The following is a 25,448-nucleotide window of genomic DNA, read 5'->3' on the forward strand; positions in this document are numbered from 1 at the left end:
TGTTGAGCCGGCATCGGTACGCCGCCTTCCTTAACACGACCCCATATAGGGTCGGGATGGCACCGATCAACCAATATGGTTTTTTGATTACGAGTCTAACCTGCGGCGATGCCTCTGGGACGTAGCCGTAAAAGTCCGCGGCAACGAAGATCCAGCGGCGTTCGTGGACAGTGCTCAACGTGGAATGTTGGTGTGCAGCAAAACCCTGGCCGTGCAGGGGTGAATTGCTCGAACTAGAGATGGAGGAACGGAAGGCGAGTTAGACTCGAAGGCGCACGCACCCACGAACATGCGTGCCCTGTTGCCCATCTCGTTTGCAGCATGTGGCCAGAGACGTCTCTAACGCGCGATGCAGCTGGTCCCGGAGAAAGGACCTGGCTGTCCATGCCGATTCGGTATCTTCACCCTGCACCTCAGGCACTGGACAGTTCTGTGTTATAGCCCACTGCGTCCACTAAGGTTGAGCTTCGAGGCCGAGACAGTACCTAACAACCGAGTGCTATATGGTACCCCAGGCGCACAGCAGTGGTCAAAAGACGGCCTTTGGACAACTGACCTGCATATCTTTTTGACGTCCCTCGACGACATAACCTTGGAATTCCAGCCCTGTGCTGACATCCCTCAGCCTTGTTGCCAGCTCTTCGCCCTTCGCCACCCCTTGGACAATCTGAAGTCAGACTTCACCGTCACTTCCCGCATAACTGACACTCCCCGACCTATCCTCGAGTGGTGGAATTGTAGTGGAGACGGACGCTAGAACGCAGTTATGCTTTCCACGAATCTCCATCAATACCCCTCGGCGTTCAGCCACCTCCCCGCGCCGAACATGGTCGAACATCAACATCATCACTTCGCCGCCCAGCATATGGGGCAGTCATCACTCGACAACCTCGCGCACACATCACAATACGCAGCCCTACAATTTCATCAGAACCGGCATGTGTTGCCGAACGGAAAAGGACTTGTCAAGCCTCATCGGTTACCGTACGCCAGTGGTCCTATAGCGCCTCGACACCAGCGAGAGATGCTCCATGAGCGGTCGGGACGAGGTAACTCAACGTCTGGGCCAGTGCGACGCAGGATCAGCCGAGCTTGTGATCAGTGTAACCAGTTGCGAACGAAGTGCGATGGTAGACAATCTGTAGGTCCTTCCCCAGGCGGTCGATTCCTGAATCAATATGTTAACGGTATGAGTAGTGTGCGCATTGCATAGGTACGTTATGATTTCATGGAGAGCTCGGCGGTGGATGAACCGAGTTGAGGACCATCTGCTTAGGCGACCAAAAGTTACGTTTGTAGCGTCCGCTAGAGGTTCTTAGCTACGGGGCTAAAACTGCCGTTCACTTTCCATCACCCATGTACCACCTCTCTGACAGCTTGGCTAATACAGTGTCAGAATTTGGATTGACGTGCGAGTACATACGTGAGCGCAAGAAACGCGGAAAGGCATCGCGGAAGGATCTTGCCCAACAACAGGCTGCGACCGCCGCAGGAGGCACTGGTGCGCCGAAGTCTGAGGATTCCAGCACCCCGCAATCGTCGGAGAAAGCTACCGAGTCTGTTCACGGCAATAGTCCTAAGCTTCCTGAAGGTCAGCGCTCTCTGCCTGAGCTACCTGGTCGATCGGCCAGTATTGCGACAACACGACCCGAGATGGATACCGCGTCGATGTATCAGAACAGGACGATGAGCATGGGTGCAATCGACACTATGCCAGAATCTGATATGCACCATCAAATGACCGAGAGCATGCAATCTATGCATCCTATGCAGCCGCCCCGATTACAGACTCAAGGGCTGTCTATGCACAACCCCATGCCCGAGTACACGTCAATGGAGGAGTACCACCGGAGCCTTACCTATCAGTCACCACTCCAGATGATGCAACCTGGAATGCAGCCCGTTGTACCTTCGCACGGCCATGGGATGGAGTACTCTGACAGCCCCTACAGTATGATGAGCCCACAAAGCGCACATACACAAGCACCCACGAATACCTTCAGGATGCCCGAAGAGACATCCAACATGGGTTACATGCCTCAATCACCAGTTGATGGATCGCCTGGTTGGATGCTGCCTTCACCTTCTACAACGATGTACTCTGGCGCACAACATCAGAATCCCTCTCAGCAGTTGAGATACCCTGTCTTGCAGCCGTTAGTACCACATCTCGCAAATTTCATGCCGATTTCACTAGCTTGCGACTTACTAGAGCTCTATTTCCAGAGTTCATCAACTGCGTTTATGCAACCAGTCTCCCCTTACGTACTAGGCTACGTCTTCCGAAAGCGCTCTTTCCTCCGCACCAACAACCCTCGCGTGTGCAGCCCAGCACTGTTGGCAAGTATGCTCTGGATTGGCTGCTTGACAAGCGAATCTCCATATCTTTCCTCGTCGCCATCTGCGCGGAGCCAATTATCGGAGAAACTTATCAACCTGACGATCAGTCTCTTGAAGCCTCTTGTGCATCAACATCCAGGTGGTTCCGATACCAGTCCGACGGCTTTCAACGGCAACGGGCTGATCAATGGTGTCACCATGGGTGGTTTTGGTATGCCCACACAAGATTCCGACATTGGTTTGCGTAAGTTACCAACCATGTTCAGTTTTGCGGAGTTCCCTTCACTAACACGATTATCAACAGCGGGAGCACCAGGAGGCCTTGACGACGTAGCAACCTACATGCACTTGGCCATAGTGATCTCGGCCAGCGAGTACAAGGCTGCATCACTCCGCTGGTGGAACGCCGCCTGGTCACTGGCTAGGGAGCTTAAACTTGGCAAGGAAGTGCCTGTAACACCGCCTCCCGAGCCGAACGACGAAGATGCACCAGGAGACCTCGATGCGGAACACATGGGCGCAGGGTACCCGACCAGTCACCACACATCCATGGACTTCACAGAAGAGCAAAGAGAAGAGCGCAGACGTATATGGTGGCTGCTGTTCACTGTTGATCGGTAAGCCATCTGATCTTTGTCAACTGTGACACTCGCAGCATGGCATTGCTCGACTTCTGCCAACGCTCTTGCGCATCCATCAGATCTGCCCGTCAACACACGCTGATTGCTCAACAGCCACCTAGCGTTATGCTACAACCGACCTCTGTCTTTATTAGACGTCGAATGTTCGGGCCTTCTGCAGCCACTTGACGATAACGTATGGCAATCTGGCGAATTCTTCGAGGACTCCGCTCAATCGTTTTCAGATTCCACACTTCATCGACGATCTCGAGGGCCTGCCTTTGAGTGCACCGGACACTCCATTTTCGGATTTTTCCTTCCTTTGATGACCATCCTTGGGGAAATTACCGATTTATATCATGCCCGCAACCATCCTCGATTTGGGACGAAGACAGACTGGGATCACCACGCACTCGAGATCAGTCAACAGCTGGTAGTGTATGGGCAGTCACTCCAAGAGTTACGCAATCGCGCAGTGAACGAGGCCAACGCTGAACGCGAACCATCACATCCCGACACACCATCCGGCCGGTCTGTCAACTCCACTATGTCCAGAGCGCAGGAGTCATTGATGCATGCTAAGATTGTGGAAGCGTATGGTACGCACCTCATGCACACGCTTCACATTTTGCTCAATGGTAAATGGGATCCTATCTCGCTACTCGATGACAACGACCTTTGGATCTCTTCGCAAAGTTTCGTCGATGCAACTGGCCATGCGGTATCAGCCGCCGAAGCATTGAATGAGATCCTGGAATACGATCCGGACCTAAGCTTCATGCCGTTTTTCTTCGGCATCTACCTCTTGCAAGGGAGTTTCCTGCTACTGCTCATAGCCGACAAGCTGCAAGGAGATGCAAGCCCGAACATCGCGCGGGCATGCGAAGTGATAGTACGCGCGCATGAAGCATGCATCGTCACCCTCAATACCGAATATCAGGTAAGTGGCGCTACCAGCCCGTCATTGTTACCTCAACCTTTGGCGGCCCCACTGCAGCAGTGCTCTGCCAAGATCAGTAATCATGCTAACACCCCGCAGCGAAATTTCCGCAAAGTCATGCGTTCTGCTTTGCAGCAAGTGCGCGGCCGCGGCATGGACGAACATGCCCAACTTGCGCAACAGCGTCGGCGCGAAATGTTGAGTCTCTACCGTTGGAGCGGCGACGGCACAGGGCTCGCACTCTGAGCCGCGTTTGAGCCTCGCTTGGCCGACCCTTGTCATCCCGGAACCATAACACCGCCTCTCGCAAAAAGTACAACAATACACGCCCTGTTACCTCCCCAAGGGGAGGGCAGGATTCCTTTCACTCGGCTGCGACTCGTTGTGCATTTGGAATCATCTTGGGCCGCCACTTGGCTCACCTTTCGTGCGTTGCTAGCATATCCTATACCCTGACATCACTATGTTTTCCGTCTTGTTGATGTTACTTTCCTTTCCTCCGGCGCGGGTCAGTGGCTATGTGGCTGCCGCCTAGCTTTATCAGGGCTGATGCCCACGATTAGTGCGATGTACGATTTCACGTATACTGGTTTTCGGCGTTATACCATAATGTGTTTGCCCCTTGAGATATTGGTGTGCGGACTGACGGCACGATCGTTGCGAGGGCGTTCTGGTACCAAACTTTATGCACGCCATCCTGATGCACAGGTTTCCTCAAGTATTTTACGTCATGTTCTGAAAATCGCAAAGTCCTTCGCGTGTTTTCGCCTGTAGCGTCGGGTACAATTACTCCGAGATATGATATCGTCAGCTTGCCTGTACACGTACGGAAGTTCCCTTCGTCTCCTTACTTCGCTTCTAGTATACGGTGGAGAATAGTGGGTAGTCAATAAGTTAGCGCAATAGCCACACCTCGCGTATACACGCAACTAAACAATCCTGACTTAACAGCCCTTTACCAACTTACAGGCCAGATAGAGCCACCTAGGAGATCACACGAGTACGGAGCAAACCCTGTGCCGTACCAACAACGAGTCAGTGATACTATGATCGCTAGTCTTGGTCACTTCGTAGGGCCAACCACTTATCGAATACGTTGTCTCATGATGCTATAGCCAGGTTCGATGTTTCAAAAGTACACCCCTGCGTTCCGCGAGCCCCAAGCTTCCTCTGCGGGGCTTTCGACTGGATCAAGGACCTGGACACAACTAGATACTGCTTCGAGCACGACACTTGCGCTAATTGGAATTGGATGTGGAGGACTGGAATCATTGCCGTAGAGGTTGGTGGGCTACACGTGTTGTTGTGCTGACTACCGTGCCACCCAAAGTCTGTTGGCCAGTCAAGGTAAGAAGTGATGCCATGGCTGCGTGGCGATACTCGGGGACAGGAGCGTTTGGCTGCCAGCGCTTCAACTGAGTATACGGAACATAGGTCACCCTGGTCAGGTCAAGGATTTGCAGGAAGTTGTGCGAGACCACATGTGGTACGTAGCGAGCGATGCCGGCACTTGTTCACCTAATGCGTTCTTGCCCTCCCGCTACCAAACCTTAGCTTTGCCATGCGGCCCTTCCTCGTCTTAGTATACCAGCGTTCGGCTTCCCGGCCCACGACCCTACCCGGTGGAACGTCAATAATCTCCGGCACGAGGGCGTGTCTTTACCAGTACCATAGATTTGTCGCATGCACGTTCAAAGCCCTGGTTAGAACAACGAGAGAAAGTTCGCCAGCTGCGAAGTATGGAAACATTGCTGCGGACCGGTAAGACATGAGACTATTCAGGATATCAACGCGATTGGATAGGAACAAGTCACTTTCGTCACAGGCAAGTGTCACTAAGGCACAGGGTACGGAGAGCATACACCGAGGCTACATCAAGATATGCAAGGAGTATTGCCCTGATATGCACCCCAGATCTGTTGAGCTTTGTTGGAACGCGCCGTTGGTCAATACCGTCTAGGGAGCCTGGAACTCGACGGGTCAGTGACCGCCCGCATCTCCCGAAGGGCCCTGCTGCTTGAGCCCTTGTAAGCAAATGCCCATCTCATGTATACCTGGACTCACTAAGGAGAAGAGCATCGAGCTCTGGAATAGGATGATCTGCTACAGTACAGTCAGATGACCGCCTTGGGCTCGTGAGCCGATGCAATAGTCACAGCTGATGATAAGATCTTGCAGCGGGGGGAGCACATCAACGGTAGTGGATCGTGAAAACGTAATGCACCGTCATCAGCGTGCTAACATTTGTGCAAGTTGTGGTGTGAACAAGATTGTCCAAGCCGCCTTAACATCTCAACTAAGAAGTTGTGAATGCCCTCAAATCTACGATTCCAAAACGGGAGTCATATTACATGCACGCTGCAAGCCCCCTTCATTACAGGTAGACCTCAGCGCCGGAGCCCCTCCCTACTCTCCGCTACATCTGTGCATAACCCAGTACAAAGGAACAGAAAATCCAGGACACAAGGAGACAAATCACGGTGACACTGCAGTCCTTCACGGTAGTGCTGCGTGTAATACCGAATCAATTTGGCCATCCCATCTCCACGTCTGCACCATGTGGCCAGGGCGAGCGCCACCTTCTCAACGTGCTTCTCCACATTTTAGGGCTTCCATGTAAGCTGCGACATATTGAGGGGCTCATCTAAAGAGATGAAAAGAAAGGAGAACGTCTACGAAGGGCAGAAAGACCCCACACGCCGCACTGTGCACTACCGTACGAGTTCGCATGCGGAGAATACTGAGACAAAGTCAAAGCGCATGGTACGCGCCCTGCGGGCCATGGGGGCTGCGTCTGCCGCGTGGTGACGTTGGACAATCAACGTGGATACCCAAAGTCCGGAATGCGGTGAGCAAGCAATGGGTCACTGGCTCCTCGGTGTTCAAAGAGTCAGCCACGATCCGGAATTGCGGCCTGCTCTGAGAGAACGGGTCATTCTCTGACAGATCGTCGCGAGCCGTTGCGGCAACGGGCAACTGGAACCGGTTTTTGGTTGTCAGATACCACGGACGACTCCGAGTCTACTATGGCCCTTGGTGCTATCCTAGTATGTTCTTGGCGTGCGCTCTTGGGCGATGTCGGCTGGCGAAGTGGTTCGGACATGCACGCTCTAGGTTGGTCAGATGGCGTGCGGCTGGCGTGAGGCTTGCAGATGATGCGCCAAATCCGTGCTGCTCTGTCTTTGGGAGATTACTGAGCTCCGTCGACCCTGACCGGAATAAGACGACATGCGATGGTGGCTAAGATCGAACCACGCGATGGAGTACGAGACGCACGCGATGCCAACGTAGAGCGCTTCGACAGCTCGCCACAAGTAGAAGCGACCGACACGATCGACGCTTCAGGATGTGGGGAACGTGGTAGGTAGGGGTTGCAGCAGCTCGGGCACATGGGTACCCCTTCACTGGTTGCAGCTCGGTTGTACCCACAAGTACTCCTTGACGCTTGCGTGCTTCGCTGTCATTTGTTTAGATCTCGGTAATCAGCGGGCAGGGATGACTATTGAGGCAATGACAAGGATGCGAACAGTGGACGGGCGACCGTTTTGGCTGCCGTCAGCTTTTAGCCTGATAGCGGGTCGACTTGGTCTTGGTAGAGGAAGCGGGCGTCAGCCACATGGATATATCGACCTATGATGTAGATGCTTTGCTAGGTCGAACAGATTCGATCCCAGACCCTAGTATGGCGTAACGTTGAGGTAAGCGACGTCAAAGTTACTGCGGATGACCGATGAAGGTCTTGGCTATGTGGAGGGTCGTCCCGAGGAAGGCTGCTTACAGACAGCATACCGTAAGAAGGAGTCTCACAACGGTGTAACCGCACTTTTGGCGAGAAGCAGGGTACGCCGTAAGCTTTCACAGGGTTACTGACTTCACGTGTCAGCCTCACGCTGGGACTTTGTCTGAAGGGTTCATAATCCGTGTCGAGAGTTCGAGACCCACATGCCGTTGCGTTCGGCGTCACCGGTGCTAGGCTTGCTGTACCCGGATAGAGTTGAACCACAGAGTCTGTCTCGATATCTTTGCCAGTCAAGGCTCCGAACCAGTCTCGTAGCCCGCAATAACAGGACCAGATCAAGCAGTCATTCTGTTAGCACATCATCGAGTGCTGAAGGCTGGTTCCAAAAGCAGTTACCAAGGCTGCGTTGGCAGAAGGCGAAAGCCGTTTCAGGTCAAGCGACTGCGTGCATGCAGCTCAAGACTACTAATTCTTCGTAAATGCACGAGGAAAAAAGCGGCACGGCCCTAGCACCTGCAGAAAGCTCCTCTTTCCGAAATACTGGACGGCTGGCAGTTGTCGCTAATGCGAAGTAGACGCCAACTATCACCCGATGTCGTCTTTTATTGACGAAAATATTTTTACAACCAATCATCACATCCAGAGCCAATAATTGGGTTGATAATGGTTGCATGGCTTTGGCCTGGAGCTCTCGGAACTAGGAGCCACATCTGGACTTCCGACCGGCCATGCTCGACTGGACCGGAGCTGCTGTAGATGGGCGGGATCGCGATGCAAGCGTCGTGTATACTTACGCGACATCGTAAACTTCGCTTCGCGCGTCTCCTCAATGGAACTTCGCATTTATAGGTCAAAGTTCTTACTCGCGTGCTGCGTCGCAGTTACCATACCGAGATATGTTGTGAAAAGAGGAATCAGTGTTCAGAGATCGACATGTAGAGTTCAGGATTGTACCCTGTGCTGAACGGCACCCTAGCAGCATCGGGATCTCACCCGCCCGGCCAGCAGCGGGCGGCATGGCATAAGCCGAGCGCCTTAATGCGATTGTCTCGAACGCAAGATCCAGTCCCTAATCGAGCCCAAGGCCTTCGGGAAGACGTATCAATAGATGCGCATCTATAATCGGCAGGGCAAAGCTATAACAGCAAACTGCTATCATGATGAACATGAGGAAGGGTCAGCCGTGGACGAATATGCCCTCCGTTATACTTTTGACCAAAACGGATCTCCACATACCGACGACAACCTGCAGATACCTATAGGTACTCGAAGCTACTCATAGCTACCTGCAAGGTGTTGTCAGGCACCCCTGGATAGACTGTAACAAGTGGACAGGTTCGTGGACCGTCGGCCCTGGCGTCCTGGAGCAATTAAGGCCTTCGAGAAGCTTTCCGAAACCAGGCTTTCCTTCAGAATTGGTATTATCATAACAAAGAGCTGTTAAGCTGCCCTTCGCGCTTTTGGCCTTTGTCTTCAGATGTGGGGTATGCAATACAAGCAGGGTTGCCGGCAATATTCCCCAGGTCCGCCAAGGTGATGTCGTGGTATAGATTGTACACGAAAACTGCCCAGGTCAACAGGCGCGCTGAGTCCGCAGCCCCACACAGCATCATGGCGTTTTTCCGAAGGTTGCACAGCTGAAGACATCCGCGGCTTCTGCGAAGATCAACAGACCCAAAGAGTTGACGCTTGGTGAGGTTCATGGCAACAGCAGGGCCGAATTCTCAGCGATGTTTGAAGCTTGTAAGGGGTAAGCTTCACGAGCTTAGCCGCGATCTGCCGGGAGCAGGCTGCGGCGACGAAGCGGAATGTGGAGAAGCTTGATCGCATCGTGTTGAAATGCATCTTGGCATCTAAACGTATCGCTACATGCCGAGCATGGACATGCCAATTTCTGAACATCGGTCGAGCAGCTGCAAAAGAAATCCAGGGACAACGACGCGCCTTGCTGCATCTACTCCGGGCTGAGGAGACTGCGCTATAGTTCTGTACTATATCATCGCGCATCTTCCCGCACCTTGATGCGCTTGTTGCATGCCCCTATCAGGGCGCGAAAACACTAGACTCGGATCAGTTTCTCAAGAACGCAACGTGTCTTATACGAATCTTGAAATACGGAGTATAGGGGTATATGTGAGGTCGTGACTATAGTACTGCACGACCTACCAACATTCGTGTGACCGCAGGTATGCAGAACAATTAGGAGGTGATTTAGATGAAGGGCCTTCGACGCGTCTCGGGCCGAATGGTGAATATACGATGCCGCAGGTTATGTCTGGCGGCACACCGATGTGTGGAAAAGGCTACTGCATCGTGCTCGATGGGAATGGGGCCTTCGAAATCCGTGTTCTCCTAGGTCACAAGCAGTCAGCATGGACTGCATCTGGCGCTCGATAGTTGGAAGACACGGCAGATGTCGACAACGTACTTACATTGATGAGTGTGTTGGAAACTTGACGTGGTCGCGGTGGAGCTTGGAAGAGCTTGAAGCTTGGGCCGTGTGCTCTCGTGGATGACGTATTCGGACCATTCAGCCTCATGGACCCTCTTTCTCACGTGCGTTCCGTGTACCTTCCTTTCCAACTCATCTTTTTGGAGTACCTGGATAATTTAGCCATTCACTCCAAGTTGCACGAGTCGATTACATCGCATCCGCCGTCGGCATGGGAGGAGTGAACTGTCCAGCGCATGAATGTGTTGAGGATATGGAGAAGTCGAGTCCCATGGTCAACACACAAACGTCGCATTATTTCGGGGCGCACGATGAATTCCTTCAGAAAGCGAGATGATTCCATCGAGATTGGTACGTGAATTGTGAGCACGAAGAGGACACTGCCTTCATCGATGGGATACAGCATCCACTCGTATTGGCGTGTTTTCGAGCCACCTCTTTTGCCCCTTTCAAGCTGAAGCCTTCCTACTCTTTTGGGCCAATTGGTGTCTGTTCCAAGGTTTCCGTCATACATCGCATCTCCTACATCATACTCAACGGACCTTGCTAGCCCACCCAACAGCCACATCATCATCTGCACAATCCGTATATGTCGAACGCCATCCTCAACATCGAATACCTATATCCGCTCGCATGAGAGTCACCAGAGCATCTCTTACACATATATCGCTCCTCTGACAATCTCCGTCGCATTATTCAAATCTCCCAACACCCATGAGGGACGCCACAGAGCCTTTTATCCACCAATCGGTAAGCCACACGGCAACCACCTCAAGCCACATGTCACCAAAATTAGCACGCATCGCTCCCACTACCTTCTGGAAAGAGCTTGAAAGCATGCAGGAACGATCCTTGATGAGCAGTGCAAGCGCTTAGGGAGATGTTGGTGGTGGTCGAGCAGGCTTGTGTGTGGATTTGCGGACCGTTGCGATCTACAGCTTTGACGATGCTGCGCGTACGATATGTACGATGAGATTATGTTGGTGGTAGACGGACGGACGGAAGGACGGACGGGTAGAGGCGAAGATGAGGGATTGCGATGGCTTGCAGACTGCAGTCACGGAGATGAAGCGGTTCTTGGTAAAGCGAGGATTTGCAGTAGATGACTGGCCGGAAGCTTAAACGGACGTTTTGAAGAACAGGTTTTTTCTTTGGGCAACGCTGTATGACGACTGGCAGAAGCAGCTGGAGATAGCTTGCATATTGTCTCCGTCAGCGGATTCATGGTGGTCATCCCTTTTAGGATACATATAATTCAAGTTTAACAGACAACTGATGTCTACTGTATCTTGGTCAGTTGATACACTTCTGTCTCGCACACTTGCATGCTGTGAAGATCTCTGCTGCTACATAACGGCTAGACTGCAGTACTACCCGCTATATAGTAACATGTAAAGACTCCGAAAGAGACAGCTCTGGTAGTCGAGGTTTATGACAGAAACGAGGTGTAAGGGATATGGATGAACATGCAATTGCATGGGATATGACGAAAAAATATCGATTCAAGGACCTTTCTGAGGTAGTCTAGTATTCGGTCGAATTTGAGTGATGCAGCGCGTTTCCAGTCATGGCAAATACACATTCCCTCAATCAGATATAACCCTCGATTGCCATGATCATCTACGTCTATGGAACTCTCATCTCATTGGGTCCAGAACGATGTTATCGATCAAGCGCACAGGTATCTGTCGACCTTCAGAGTCCAGTTGGCCCAAATCCTCACCGTCTTGCGGTTCCTCGACTGGCAACATCTTGACTGCGCCACTGAGTATGGCGCCTTTCGAATCATCAATCTGGTCAATCTCTTCCATAGTATCAGGATCTGCAAGGCTGATATAGTCGACCTCGAACTTGGCGCGTTTGCCAGGCTCCATCTGTTCTTGCTCGATCAATGTCATGTTACCGTGGTCGAAAGCAGGCCAGAGGACGTCGTTCCGTAACCTCATGCCATTGTTGTATTGTAGTTCTGCTTTGCGAAGCGCTTGGTTGAGGACGATGCCAACATTACGACGACGCGCGCCGAGGTAGACATTGCGAGAAGAAAGCGCAAGACCGTCTGACTCCCTTGAGGTGGAGATGATGCGCAAAGTCGTGTCCAAATGAAAGTCCTGAATCAGGCGCTTGATAACGCGGGTTTGCTGCACATCTTTCTGCCCAAAGTAGACGCGATCTGGCGCGCAGATGTTGAAAAGCTTCATACAGACTGTTGCTACGCCGCGGAAGAAGACGGGTCTCGACGCGCCTTCGAGAAGCTGACCAAGCGGGCGCATCTCGATGAAGCTACCCACGCCTGGTATACTGCTATCCGGTGGCAGTGTGGGGTACATGGTCTTTGTGGTTGGTGCGAAGACAGCCGTCACGCGGCCTTGGTTTGCGCTCGCCAGCTCCTGGTTCAGCTCTTCCAAGACTTGCATGTCTGCCTCCCATGTCTTTGGGTACGAAGCAAGATCCTCATTCAGCCCAAACTGTGTAGGATTCACGTAGATTGTAACGAAGACGTCGGTGTTCTCGGCGGCTGCGTGTCGCATGAGCGAGACATGGCCCTCGTGCAGGGCGCCCATCGTTGGAACAAGGCCGACTGTGCGGCTGTTGGAGCGTAGGTCTCGGCGGAAGTCACGTAAGGGCGCGACATCGCGGAAGATAAGCGTTGCGGATGCGGAGGACGAGGTATTGCGCAGTGACGGACTGGTGGACAGGCACCTGAAGCAGTTACCTGTAGGAGCTTGCAGTGGACGCGCAAAGCTCCTGACCAAGCATCTTGGTGCTATCGTAACTGCATGAGATTAGTCATTTGGATCAATGGCGTATGTTGGGGAGCATACTCACCGGCTGCGAAACGGAGTGATGCCATTGCGGAGAGTTGCGGAAGTGTCGCGGACAAAGCTCTGCCTTAGCTATCGCGTCGCGCAAAAATGGGAAAGAAGCGAGGATGAATCTCTCGCAACTCGGGAGCGGACAGATCGCGAAGAGTCAGCGAGGAGGCAGCCATGGTGATCAAGTTGAGAAAGGTCAAGACGACTCGTTTCTGCGCTGAAGGTCCCATCATGGAGGGAGCGCCCATCTGAGCCTAGTGCCCCACTAAAAAGATCCCAGGCTCGAGATTTCCATCTCTTTCGCATCTGCACCCCGCCAGATCTGCCACCACACGCGACGATATACGACACCATGGCTGACGATGGCATGCTCCTCAACTTCTCCATACCGGACAGCGGCATATTGTCGAAACCCTCATTCAAAGGCGGCAACTGGAAGGAGCGCCTCACTGCGAAGAAGGCGGCGCAGAACTGGCACACCAAGGCTACTGCACGACTCAACGGCGAGAAGGTACCGAAACAGGTGGTCGACAATGCGACAAATGTGAACCGCATAGAACTAGGCCCGAGGAAGGCACGCGTGGAGAAGAGCCCCGAGTTTCCCGATTCCGGCGACAGACCAGTAAAGCGAGCGCGCGTGAGCGGAGACTTCAGACCAAGGACGACGGAGAAGACAGACGACGCCAACTTCAGACCCCAATCGAATCCGAACCCGAACCCCGCGAAACGACCAAGCGAGCAGAACAATGCGCCAAAGGGAGGAAAGCAGGTCATTTCCTCGCTTTTCACCTACAATCCTACATCGAAGACGAAGCCCGAAGCGAGCGAACGCCGCGAAGACGATGCGCCCGTAGAACCCTCGAATGCGCCACTCAGCAGCGAGCTGGATACCTTTACATCCCTTGGCATGTCCACGACCATTGCGGCGCACTTGTTGAAGAAAATGGACTTGAAGGCGCCGACTGCGATCCAGAAGGCCGCCGTAACACAACTCATTAAAGACGATTCGGACGCCTTCATACAGGCCGAGACTGGTTCGGGAAAAACCTTGGCATATCTGCTACCTATCGTACAGCGACTCATGGAGCTCTCTGCGAACATGAGGAAACGCAAAGTCGACGAAAGTGTGCAGAGAAACTCGGGTCTTTTTGCGATCATTCTGGCACCGACACGCGAGTTGAGCAAGCAAATCGAGCATGTGCTAGAGAAGCTTCTAGGCTGCGCGCATTGGCTTGTTGCTACAACAGTTATTGGTGGTGAGAAGAAGAAGTCTGAGAAGGCACGGTTACGCAAGGGCATCAACATACTCGTCGCGACACCTGGTCGATTGGTCGACCATCTGGAAAACACAGAAGCTTTGGATGTCAGCAATGTCAGGTGGCTCGTTCTGGATGAAGGTGATCGGCTCATGGAGCTTGGTTTTGAGCAGGAGATCCAAAAGATCGTAGGAGCATTGAATCTGCGAATGCGCGCGAGGAAAGACGAGAAGTCAAGAATACCAGGCCTGCCAGAAAAACGCACAACAGTACTCTGTTCCGCAACCATGAAAATGGACGTGGAGAGGCTTGGGCAGATAAGTCTGAAAGATGCAGTGCACATTCGAGCCGATCCGTCAGAAAAGGGACCGGAAACAAGCGAGCCAGGAGGTGGCCATTCATTCTCTGCTCCAGCGCAATTGAAGCAGTCTTACGCCGTGGTCGCACCGAAGCTCAGATTGGTATCATTGATAGCCTATCTGAAACGAGCTTTCGCGCGGAGGGGATCCGTGATGAAGGCTATCGTCTTTATCTCGTGTGCCGACTCTGTCGACTTTCACTTTGACATGCTCACCAGCGAAATCGAAGGGATCACCGAGATAAAGAAGAAGGAAGACGCACAAGAAGAGGAGGAGGGCGACAAGGTTGAGGAAGCTGTTGATGACGCAGAAAAGAAGCCAAAGAAGACAAAAGCGATAACACAGGCAGACCCCACCAAGCTCACAGTAACAGGTGCGGAGTCACCCGTACTTTCTGCGAAAACGCACACAGTCACAGCATACCGTCTCCACGGTTCATTACAACAGGCCGTGAGAACTTCGACACTCGCTCAATTTACGAAGAATAAGAACCCCTCGGTTCTCATCGCTACAGATGTCGCATCCCGTGGTCTCGATCTTCCAAACGTCGATCTGGTTATCGAATTTGATCCTGCCTTCGCCCGAGAGGACCATTTGCATCGAATCGGTCGTACCGCGCGTGCAGGTCGCGACGGACGAGCATGCATCTTCCTAATGCCCGGAACTGAAGAAGGCTACGTCGAGATCCTAAAATCAGACCGAAAAGACCTAGAGGCTGGAGTACATGTTGTGCGTCAAGATGCCGATGACATCCTCAACCGAGGATTGGTAACCAGCGGAGTAATGGAAAAGAACGCCTACATGGACAAAGCAACCGACCTCCAGCTTGCCATCGAGCGCTGGGCTCTAGCGTCCCCTGCTCGTCTAGAAGCTGCTCGACGAGCCTTCCAAAGCCACATCCGCGCCTACGCAACCCACGTTGCAGATGAACGTCAATACTTTGATATCAAATCGATGCACTTGGGTCATTTGGCTAAAGCATTTGCTCTCCGCGAACGACCATCTGGAATGAAGATTCCTGGACAACGAACAGGTGCTGGACGAAACGACAAGACACCTGCTAGGGTGCGCGGTGGACCGAAGGTGGACCTGGCCAGTCGCAAGGCTGATACGGGTACATCGAAGAGGGCAGTCGTGGATCTGGATCTTCCAGAGGGTGCCGACACTGATGAGGCAGCGAAGATGAGAAAGGCGGTTCGTGCGAAGGAGAAGTTTATGCGTCATGCGGGTATGGCGAGCGAGTTCAACTTGGGTTGAGTATACTGAAATCGACAATGTGCCAGTCTTGTGGTACAATCCTTCATGGAAGCATTCCATCTTCTCTGTTATAGCGTGTTGAACTCACACTGAATGAGGTCGCAGGCAAGCCTAGCCTGGGTGCGCTTACGACCAACAAGTCTGGACTGCGACTTGATAAGATTATGCCATTTACGGGTTTCGATATCTGCTGGATGATGGCCCAGCCTCTATGTGAGAACATCATGCACCTGCCCACGATATCTGGAGCACCTTGAGTCTAGGCTTGATTAGTACTACCGAGGCTCTTCGAGCGTCCCGAGGTCATCATGTGACATCATCGGCCAGCCCAGCTCAATGCCCCCAATCTACCGCACGCGACGCGCCGCCATCGTCGAAGCATAGATTACAATGTGAGATGAGAAGGTTGTTTTCGCAGCGAAGTAATGTTAATCGGAATCCGACCGGGAAGTAGGTTCATCAATTCTGAGCGAGATGTGCTGTGTTCCGTTCCAACTCCAATCAAGTTATCCCTTGCAAGCCACGTACCTGTCTAGGCCTCCAGCCGTGTGCATCACTAGAGACCATGCGTGACATGGCGGCTGGTGATGCGCTGCGCCGCGCCAACTCGGGACCGCATTCACTCCGTCAGCTAAGAGAATGAGTTTCGGCATCAGCATTGGAGATGTGCTCAAGCTGTGTGAGCTAGCTGGTAGAGTCTACAAGAACTGTCTGCTTTCCCCGCCACCCCGTAGCTCTCATCGTGCTAACTTCAACACAGGTCGCGACTGCTCCGGCGAATACAAAGATCTTACATCGCAAGCACGAACGTTAACGAACCTACTCGAGGATATTCAAGACAAGTACGATAAGATACCCGAGAGCAAGCGGCAGCAGCTCATCGACGCGTACGAACCATGTATCGAAGTGCTCGAAGAGCTAGACAAGCTGGTGCTGCACTACAATGGGCTTGACACAAAAACCAAACGCGCTTGGGACCGGCTCAAGTACGACCCTGAGAAGTCACGAAACATACGAGAGCGCCTCATCGCGAGCGTATCGATGCTCAATTCCTTCTACACATCCCTGATACACGATAGCCAGGTTCTTATCCTAGAGGCCTTGGAAAGATTGGAGAAGGACTACAAAGGCGGTCATCGCGAAGAAAGCATTGCTTCCATCGGGAGACTCACGTCTGGAGGCACAGCCGACGATGACGACGATGATGAGGAGGCATGGAGCCAGATCCTCCGCGACCTCGAAGATGTGGGAGTATCACAGCAGCAGGCTCTAAGCTACCGAGATGTCATCGTAAACTGGCTTGTCACAGCTGTCAACGAAGGGAGGCTTTTGGAGGAGCGGCCAGAGCATGATGCTCTAGCAACTATGTCTTCGGACCTTGGGACCACTCTTCCCGAATTTGACTTCGATGAACGACCGCATAGTGTTGATGTGCCAGCGATCATCTCACCTGCGTACCGTGGCTCACACAGTCCTCTCGCAGCGCTGCCTCTGGCGTCTAGCGCGCCAATAACACAGAATCAGCAGATCTATTTGGCCCCTTCAGCAACTTCTCGAGCACATTCGACCACCTCCTTGCGACCGTCCCAACCTGCTGAATTGGAAGCATCATCGCTCTACGCGGAGCCACACTCAGCGTCCCAGCCTACTACTCCTATGGGCTCCAACAGCTATGCAATCAGACGTGTTCCAGTTCAACCCCCAAAAACTACGGTTCCTGTCACGCCCACGTACAGTATCCCAATCGTAGCGCCTACGTCCCCGACTGGTTCCTCTTTACCAGAGCCTTCTTTTACAGCTAACATGGGAATATCTGGCGCACCTCAGACGTGTGAGGAGAAAGAAACATTAGTTACGGTAGACCTTGAGTGGACGGCACAACAGATAGTTGCCGCGTGGACTCGGGGTGACTTTGTCACTGCAGAAAAGCTTCTTGAAGACCAGCTGGCAGCTGTCGAACGGGGACAAACATCTAGGTCTGGGACCCAGCCCGACCGACGTATTCTTAGGCATCTGCTTGGAGTTTGTGCCTCCTACACTGGGAAATACGCTAGAGCAAAGTATTTGTTCGAAAGTGTGTTCAACGGAATTTACCTGAACCGCCAAAACCTGGACGATGGTGATATCGCTGCAGCACGGTGGCTAGGGGACGTCTGTCTGCATATTCAACAGCATACGAACGCCGCCCTTGCGTATTGCGTTGCATATGAAGGGTCCATTGGTCGCTTGGGGGTGGCACGCGACCGTACCTCAAGGATAGCCGCAGAAATTAGGCTCGTCGATCACTGGCTGTGGGTGTTCAAGAGAATCGAGGCAACCCTTGAGCTAAACATGGATCCAACCAATATCTTTACATCTACGAATGTCGTTGAAAAGAGCAACCTGATGATGGCAGTCAGAAACAATGTTTACGAGATGCCCGGGATTGATGGTCGTGGTTCATTGCCACCAGCTGCGGGGATGCGTCCATCACTTAACTTGAGCCCTCGACCACAGTGTACTACAACGATCTCAGAAGGCTTCCTTCTAGGGCCTCTGATATCTACAAGCACATGGCCACTGCCTTGGGATAACCTCTTTTGTCCCGTGGACGCTGTTCAGCTGGACCGCTGCATGGGTGTAATACCTATTGCCAATTTCATTGGCCAACCCCTGTCTGAGCGCCAGCTACCATCGAACTCACTAGGCGACTCGAAGAAGCTGCATTTTCTTACTAAGAGAGGCAGTCGATGGCTGATAGATGCCGTGAAACAAGGCCTCCGCGAGATGGGAATCGATTATGGCGAGCATAAGTATGAGCCTTCGATTGTGTGTCGCATCAATCAGCAGCGTGAGGGCGTGGTTTTCTCCGAAGGGATCGAGATCGGCTTCAGCAAGCTCCCATTCCGTGATGTCTATGGAATCAAGGTTTCGCATGTGAAGTGGGCGACGCGACGATTCCTGACATATGGCTCTCACGACACGGCCGATTTTAGGAACATTGTGAAGGCTTTTCTGGAGAGGGCGGAGGCGGAGGCAGACCTTCCGAAGTCGACGCACAATATGCAACATGAAAGTGTGGGCGTACACCCGCAAGCGTCCCATGCATCGCCAGGCCTCAAGAGACCATCTTACGCTTGAATTGTGGCGAGTTTTCTGCTTTCAGTACACATCATCGGAACAGCTCTGAGAGTGTTACCAGTCAACAACGCGCTCGTAACTCTGCTGATCAACACAGTGGCGTCAACAATGGTTCCAGGTCCCCTGTATGAGCTCTGTGTCGGTCTCTGGTATTTCAGCGCGCTTCATGGGAAATGGCGTCCTCTGGCGCTGATACTACATCGCCGTTGGATATGGTCCACGCGTTCTGAGGAATAGGTAGGGGTCCGCAGGCATCTGAGGTTGTGACACGCCGGGTCTACCCAGACATCTTTGATGTGTTGTTTTCTTTTGCTTTCTCTCGGAAATCAACAGCGGCTCTAGATCTCAGCCCCTGCATGATATTGCGATGTTCGGGAACCGATGACAGCCATCAGAAAGGGAATCTCAATGTAGTACAACGCGTAAACTCTGGGGGCTGGCTGCCTTCGAAAAGAGACGAAAAGTATCATCGCAACTGCACACGCTCATCTCGGACGATGACGACCTGAGACACCCATCCCCGTCGTTTGCGCCAGACGACCAAATTGTGTTTTGCGGTGGTGTCAACACTTTCAAGGGCCAAACCTCGCCGCAGTCTGGCGTCCTACATAGGCCCCAGGAGGCGGCGTGACTCTTGGCACTAGGGGCCGAGATTTGCAATGTGGGTGACTTTGCGAAATGACTGTCAGCCTGACCCGCCAAAGTTACGAGCAGCCTCCTGAACCAAACTTCTACAGCTTTCTATGTTCGACGATCTGTAGCGCGCAGGCAAGGAGTGGGTGTGTAGGTTCCTGCTATCGGTGGACTGTATCATCAACCCCGCTGCTGACGTTCTACGGCGCCTTTATCTGCACATGGCCGATAACGAGATCGACCAGCAAGGCGCAAACTCGTTTAATTAAGGCTCCGTACCTGAGTTAGTGTTGTCTGAGAGAGGCGCCATCCATTTGGGTAGCGGGTGAGCTTACCAGAACCCCGACTAGGGTCTCGCTAAATTAGTTGGTTTGTGTTTCATGTTTCAGCGGCACAACCTCAACGATGCCTTGATTGGCCTGTGGTGCCTGATGCTGACTGCATCTTCGGAACCCAGCGTTACTGCTAGGAAACAGAACAGCGGGCTCGAACGCCGTACGATCGATGCAGGGAACGAAACCCGTAACGGCGGCAAAGCGGATGCAGACCCCAGGGATATCGATGTTTGCAGGAGTCAGGTGTAATGAGGATTCGGGGGATGTGCACCACTGGTCTAGGCTAAGCTTGTGAATCAAAAGCGTCGAGCCGCCGCCCTCTCGAATAGGCTTCCTCTCTTCACCTTCGACCACACACGAGGATCTCTTCTTCAAAACCCAACTTTCTGTCTCTCCTTCCAGGGCGCTCGGCTGCCTATTCCATTCCTTCATTGTCGCTAGTCGGCATATTCATTCATTCAACTGTACATTGTGTCCCAGTGACCAAACAACGTCGTCCGTGTGTTATTCTATCACAATTATCTTCCCAGATAAACAATTACTCTACTTCGTATACGATCATCAACCGAGTTACTTTCACCATGAAGACCCAATCTATGCTTCTCGCGGCTCTGGCTTCGGCCCCCTCTGCCCTTGCCCACACTGTCTTCACAGACTTTTTCATCGATGGCATGCCCCAGGTTTGTTGTCCCAATCTTTCTCGATGCAATCAGTATACTAACAGTGAGTAGGGTGATGGTGTCGCCATTCGCATGAACCCCAATGCTGCCAAGGCTAGCAGCCCCGTTCCCAGCCTCGACAGTGAGGACATGGCCTGCAATGTCGGTGGCACAAAGGGTGTTTCCCGTGTCCAGCCCGCCAAGGACGGTTCTCTCATCACGTTCGAGATCCGCTCATGGCCCAACGACCCCACCAAGGAGCGTCTTGACCGCGGTCACGTAGGTCCCTGTGCCGTGTACCTGAAGAAGGTTGCCGATGCCAGCACCGACAAGGCTGCTGGCGACGGTTGGTTCAAGATCTTTGACCACGGCTACGACTCGTCCACCGACCGCTGGTGCACAGATGAGATCATTGACAACAATGGTCTCTTGTCCATAAACCTCCCCAAGGGCCTTGAGGGTGGTGACTACCTTGCTCGCCCCGAGATCCTTGCTCTCCACGCCGCGAAGGACGGAGACCCACAATTTTACACTGGCTGCGCTCAGATCTTCGTTGAGAGCAGCGGAAACCTCGTTCCCGAGAGCACTGTTTCCATCCCTGGCTACGTCAAGTACAACGAGCCATCCACCGACTTCGACATCTACAACAAGGATGCCAAGGACTACGTTATCCCCGGCCCCAAGGTCGCCAAGCTCACAGCCGGCGGCATGAAGAAGGCTTCGACCACGCAGACTGCGGGTCTCAAGCCCGAGGGCTGCATCATGGAGAACGCCAACTGGTGCGGCAAGGAGGTCTCCTCGTACAGCACCGAGAAGGGCTGCTGGGCTTCCGCTACCGAGTGCTGGGACCAGGCCGATGTCTGCTACGACGAGGCCCCCGCAACCGGTAACGCAGGCTGCAAGCTCTGGCAAGAGAAGTGCAAGGACATCAACGCACAGTGCACGGCTATGAACTTCAACGGTCCTCCCAACAAGGGCAAGATCCTTACTCCCAAGAAGGAGAGCATCGATGTTGGCAAGATCATGGCTGTTGTTGGTGGTGGTATCGTGGATGCGCCTGCACCCAAGACCAGCTCCACCAAGCAGTACGAGGCACCTGCGAAGGCTTCCCCCAAGCCTGTAGCTGACGAGGCCACCCCTGCTGCGCCCAAGCCTACGGTGGATGAGTCCTACGAGAGCCCTCCCATTGTTGAGCAGCCCGTTGCTGCTGCTCCCAAGCCTACGCAGCAGCCTACGACGCTTTCCAAGGCACCCGTCTCCACCATCACCGTTGCTCCTTCGTCTGCGAACGCGCCTGCGCCTACCCAGCCGTCGTGCCCTGAGGGATACAAGTGTGTGTATGTCACGGATGTCGAGGTCGTCACCGAGACTGTCTACGTGACTGCTACATACGATGGGTACAAGAGGAGGCACATCATGTACCGCGCTTAGATGTACGGTACTGAGACGTGTTATGTGGAGTTAGGGGGATAAGGACAAAACGATTACTTTCTGCGACGACGATCGCGAGCTGATAAGCTCTGTTTGGGATGAGGTTTGCTTTTTTAGCTACGAATGATAAATGTTCACTTGTCGCAAACCTGTGAACCGAATGCATGCCTATTTCTCTCCTTCGATTGTCCGCATCTTGACGCTTCCGTCTTCCATGCCGAAGTAAACGGCGACAGGCTTCTGACCACCTCGTACGGTCTTGGTCAGCTGATCCTGTTCACGAAGTTCCTGTGCATCAATTCCGTTCAGACCGGAGAAGATGCCGACTTCCAATACACCAGTCAAGCCCTTGATCGCCTTGCTTATCGTGTTGACCTCCCATGTGCCATCTGTTCCATCGCCCTTGCCCTTGCCAGCTGCAACGTCCGCCGAAGTGAGCAGTGCAGGGAATGGCGCATCGATGATGTAAAAGTCCTGGTCTGTTTTCAGGGGTCCCGACTTCTCCAGTAGCGTAGTCCTTAGCTTAGGGCCCGTTGAACCAAGCATCTTAAGCGCAGCAGCGACCTTGAGCTGAGACAGCGGCGCAACCTCAATTGGTATCGTTGGCCAGTTGGTCAGCAGGCGCTCTTGTCTCTTGCGGTAGTCTGCGACACAGACGAACTTCTTCGCGCGCTCGGCGACTAGCTTCTCCTGGAACAGACAGGCACCTCCTCCTTTTATGCAGTTGAGTTCTGCGTCGACCTCGTCGGCTCCGTCGAAGGCGACATCGAGCATTACGCGATCCGGAAGACTGTCGAAGGAGATGGCGGTTAGGCCGGCGTTGACTACGAGTTGGCGCGATTGGAAGCCGGTGGGTACGAAGAGGATGTTCGGGTTCGTGGAACGCTCCTTGATAGCCTCGACGACATAGACAATGGTTGTGCCCGAACCAATTCCAACGTGGGTGGCTGCTGGGTCGAAGTGGTCTGCTACTGCTTGGTGCGCAGCAGCGCGCTTCGCGGCTTCGACAGTTGTGTCGGTCATACTGTTTGTTTGCCTGAGGGATCCTGTGGTATGGAAGGTCCGATATGTAGGATTGCGAGTGGGAATTGGTGTTGCAAAAGGAGATTTGCCGGTGGTGCAGATGTTGGCCCGGTGTACAAGGAATCTAGAATTTGGCAGTGGTCGGAGGGGCAGTCGAGACTTGAGATGACTGATGCTGCGCACTTGCTGATTTATATTGGCGGGCCAGACGTGGTTCGGCTTCAGCGGCATGAACTAGAATCAGAATCTTTCCAGTGACGCTAGAGTCGGTAAATTCGAGAGACTACAGGGAGTCACGACAAGATGGCGGGATGAATGATTTTCCCGTGACGAGAGGATTGAGCTGCCACCAAAATGACGATTTGAACCCCACCAGGACCCCGCGACAGGGATGTGCCCTTAGCGCGCGGGCTGGCAGCGCGTTTGGTGCCTGGCAGCTTGAGCTTCCCAAGCTGTCGTACCAACATCTGTCGCCCTCACCGTCAACCCTCCCAAAATCGCCATAATGGAGGATCTACCGCCCCCAGTGCAGGGCCCGACCGCAAAGGAGAAGAAGTACGTTTATCGCAAACACTTCTATCAATACTAACAAGAGCAGGTACGACCGTCAACTACGCCTCTGGGGCGCCACTGGCCAAATCGCACTCGAGAACTCGCACATCCTCCTCATAAACTCGGGACCGGGAGTCGTAGGTGTAGAGACGCTCAAAAACCTCATTCTGCCTTGCATCGGCAACTTCACGATCCAAGACTCGGCCATTGTCAGCGAAGCAGATCTAGGCGTCAACTTCTTCCTTGAGGACCAGCATCTAGGAGGCTACCGAGCTGAACACACGTGCAACCTGCTCAAGGAACTGAATCCGGACGTTGACGGCCATTTTATCACAGAGGTTGGTCAAACGAGGTCTTGGGCGTCCTCCGCTAATCGGAACAGCCTCTAGAGTCATGGCTGGCGCAACCTGACGCTCTGCGGCCGTATACCCTCATCATCGCGACCGCGCCTATCCGTCCCGAAATCCTCGCCAAGCTCTCCGACCACGCAAGCGCTGCGCTCATCCCGCTATTCTACGTCCATTCGGTCGGCTTCTACGCACACTTCTCCGTACACCTACCTCCAGCGTTCCCCATTGTGGACACACATCCCAGTCCAGAGACCACATCGGATCTACGGCTACTACGGCCATGGCCAGAGCTTGTTCAGTACGCGGAGGAGAAGACAGCCGATCTGGACAATATGAAGGCAGAAGATCACGGTCATGTCCCATGGATAGCACTGCTGCTACACTTCCTCGAGCGTTGGAAGAAGGACCATGGTGGCAAGGTACCGCAGACATACAAGGAGAAGACAGAGTTCAGGACATCAGTAGCGCAGGCTGCGCGCACAAACAACCCAGAAGGTGGCGAAGAGAACTTTGACGAAGCAGTGGCGGCAGTCCTAAAGTCCTTGAACCCACCACAAGCCAGCAGTTCCGTCAAAGAGATCTTCACGGCGCCGGAATGTCTTCTGATCCGCGAGGATTCACCAAGTTTCTGGGTCATCGCCAACGCTATCGGCTTGTTCTACACCAAGTATAACGTTCTCCCGGTGCCCGGCTCTGTACCCGATATGAAGGCGCGGTCAGCAGACTACATCCAGCTGCAGAACGTATACAAGTCGAAAGCACGAAAGGATCTGGCGGAGGTGGTGGACAGCGTGCGGTTCTTGGAGCGGAATGCTGGCCGTAATACGCCGATCGATGAAAAAGACATCGAGACTTTCTGTAAGAACGCTGCACACATCAAACTAGTGCGTGGGCGGCCGTTCCACGTTGTGCAAGCAGGCGAGAAAATCAAGTGGGGAGACCGTGCGAAGTCGATCGGTAAGGAAGCCAATCTCAACATGTACTACTTGAACTAACACCCTGTAGCTCAGCTACTCACATTCCCCGACTCGCAGATCCCGCTGTACATTGCATTCCTAGCCTGGGACGAGTTTCTCGCAACACACGATCAAGATGGTCTGGGCGGAGCACCTCGCGTTGCTGGAGAGAGCGATGTTGAAACCGACTCAGAGAAGCTCACTGGGATCGCCTTCAAGATTGCGAACGATCTTGTCAAAGAGGCAAACGCCGACATTGAGGAAGACGAATACGCGACAATCAAATCACAGATTGGAGAATACACGCGCGAGCTGTAAGTACACACCGTCCCTGAACTTTGAATGAGACAGCTTTCCTACGAAAGCCTCGTCGTGGTATTTCAGCAGTAAACAGTCGACTAACTAGACTACAGTGCACGAGCTGGTGGCGCTGAACTCCACAACATTGGCGCCCTGACTGGTGGTATCGTTTCGCAGGAGATCATTAAGGCTATCACCGAACAATATGTTCCTGTTGACAACACCTGTGTGTTCGACGGAATCAAGAGTAAAAGCACCGTTTTCAAGGTCTGAAGAGATACGGTGAAAAACTTGGGGTTGGTCAGGAATATCT

The 25,448-nt window shown here is 53.2% G+C and overlaps 8 protein-coding genes across 8 annotated transcripts; 6 read left to right on the forward strand and 2 right to left on the reverse strand.

Annotated features, from left to right (window-relative positions):
* Nucleotides 1–1,356: 1,356 nt before the first annotated feature.
* On the forward strand, nucleotides 1,357–2,961 carry J4E93_005114 (uncharacterized protein; the record flags this gene model as incomplete). The annotated part of the gene is made up of 1 exon (XM_049343037.1): nucleotides 1,357–2,961. The coding sequence occupies one exon, from the start codon at nucleotides 1,357–1,359 to the stop codon at nucleotides 2,959–2,961; it is 1,605 nt and encodes a 534-aa protein (XP_049200037.1).
* Nucleotides 2,962–3,285: 324 nt separating this feature from the next.
* Nucleotides 3,286–4,146, forward strand: J4E93_005115 (uncharacterized protein; the record flags this gene model as incomplete). Its single annotated transcript, XM_049343038.1, has 2 exons — nucleotides 3,286–3,900; nucleotides 4,000–4,146. The coding sequence occupies 2 exons, from the start codon at nucleotides 3,286–3,288 to the stop codon at nucleotides 4,144–4,146; spliced, it is 762 nt and encodes a 253-aa protein (XP_049200038.1).
* A 7,582-nt stretch (nucleotides 4,147–11,728) lies between these two features.
* J4E93_005116 (uncharacterized protein) lies at nucleotides 11,729–12,942 on the reverse strand (the record flags this gene model as incomplete). Its single annotated transcript, XM_049343039.1, has 2 exons — nucleotides 11,729–12,864; nucleotides 12,918–12,942. The coding sequence occupies 2 exons, from the start codon at nucleotides 12,940–12,942 to the stop codon at nucleotides 11,729–11,731; spliced, it is 1,161 nt and encodes a 386-aa protein (XP_049200039.1).
* A 314-nt stretch (nucleotides 12,943–13,256) lies between these two features.
* DBP7 (ATP-dependent RNA helicase dbp7) lies at nucleotides 13,257–15,776 on the forward strand (the record flags this gene model as incomplete). Its single annotated transcript, XM_049343040.1, has 1 exon — nucleotides 13,257–15,776. The coding sequence occupies one exon, from the start codon at nucleotides 13,257–13,259 to the stop codon at nucleotides 15,774–15,776; it is 2,520 nt and encodes an 839-aa protein (XP_049200040.1).
* A 760-nt stretch (nucleotides 15,777–16,536) lies between these two features.
* J4E93_005118 (uncharacterized protein) lies at nucleotides 16,537–18,896 on the forward strand (the record flags this gene model as incomplete). The annotated part of the gene is made up of 1 exon (XM_049343041.1): nucleotides 16,537–18,896. A coding segment is annotated over one exon (2,360 nt), but the record flags the coding sequence as incomplete, so codon positions are not given.
* Nucleotides 18,897–20,445: 1,549 nt separating this feature from the next.
* J4E93_005119 (uncharacterized protein) lies at nucleotides 20,446–21,954 on the forward strand (the record flags this gene model as incomplete). The annotated part of the gene is made up of 2 exons (XM_049343042.1): nucleotides 20,446–20,544; nucleotides 20,596–21,954. 2 exons carry the CDS (start codon nucleotides 20,446–20,448, stop codon nucleotides 21,952–21,954), a joined length of 1,458 nt encoding a protein of 485 aa, XP_049200042.1.
* Nucleotides 21,955–22,122: 168 nt separating this feature from the next.
* On the reverse strand, nucleotides 22,123–22,977 carry J4E93_005120 (uncharacterized protein; the record flags this gene model as incomplete). Its single annotated transcript, XM_049343043.1, has 1 exon — nucleotides 22,123–22,977. The coding sequence occupies one exon, from the start codon at nucleotides 22,975–22,977 to the stop codon at nucleotides 22,123–22,125; it is 855 nt and encodes a 284-aa protein (XP_049200043.1).
* A 505-nt stretch (nucleotides 22,978–23,482) lies between these two features.
* On the forward strand, nucleotides 23,483–25,408 carry J4E93_005121 (uncharacterized protein; the record flags this gene model as incomplete). The annotated part of the gene is made up of 5 exons (XM_049343044.1): nucleotides 23,483–23,532; nucleotides 23,576–23,867; nucleotides 23,912–24,836; nucleotides 24,885–25,149; nucleotides 25,249–25,408. 5 exons carry the CDS (start codon nucleotides 23,483–23,485, stop codon nucleotides 25,406–25,408), a joined length of 1,692 nt encoding a protein of 563 aa, XP_049200044.1.
* Between the last annotated feature and the right edge of the window lie 40 nt (nucleotides 25,409–25,448).

The sequence above is a fragment of the Alternaria ventricosa genome (assembly GCF_023758065.1).
Source record: "Alternaria ventricosa strain BMP 2768 chromosome Unknown scaffold_7, whole genome shotgun sequence".
NCBI lineage: Eukaryota > Fungi > Ascomycota > Dothideomycetes > Pleosporales > Pleosporaceae > Alternaria > Alternaria ventricosa.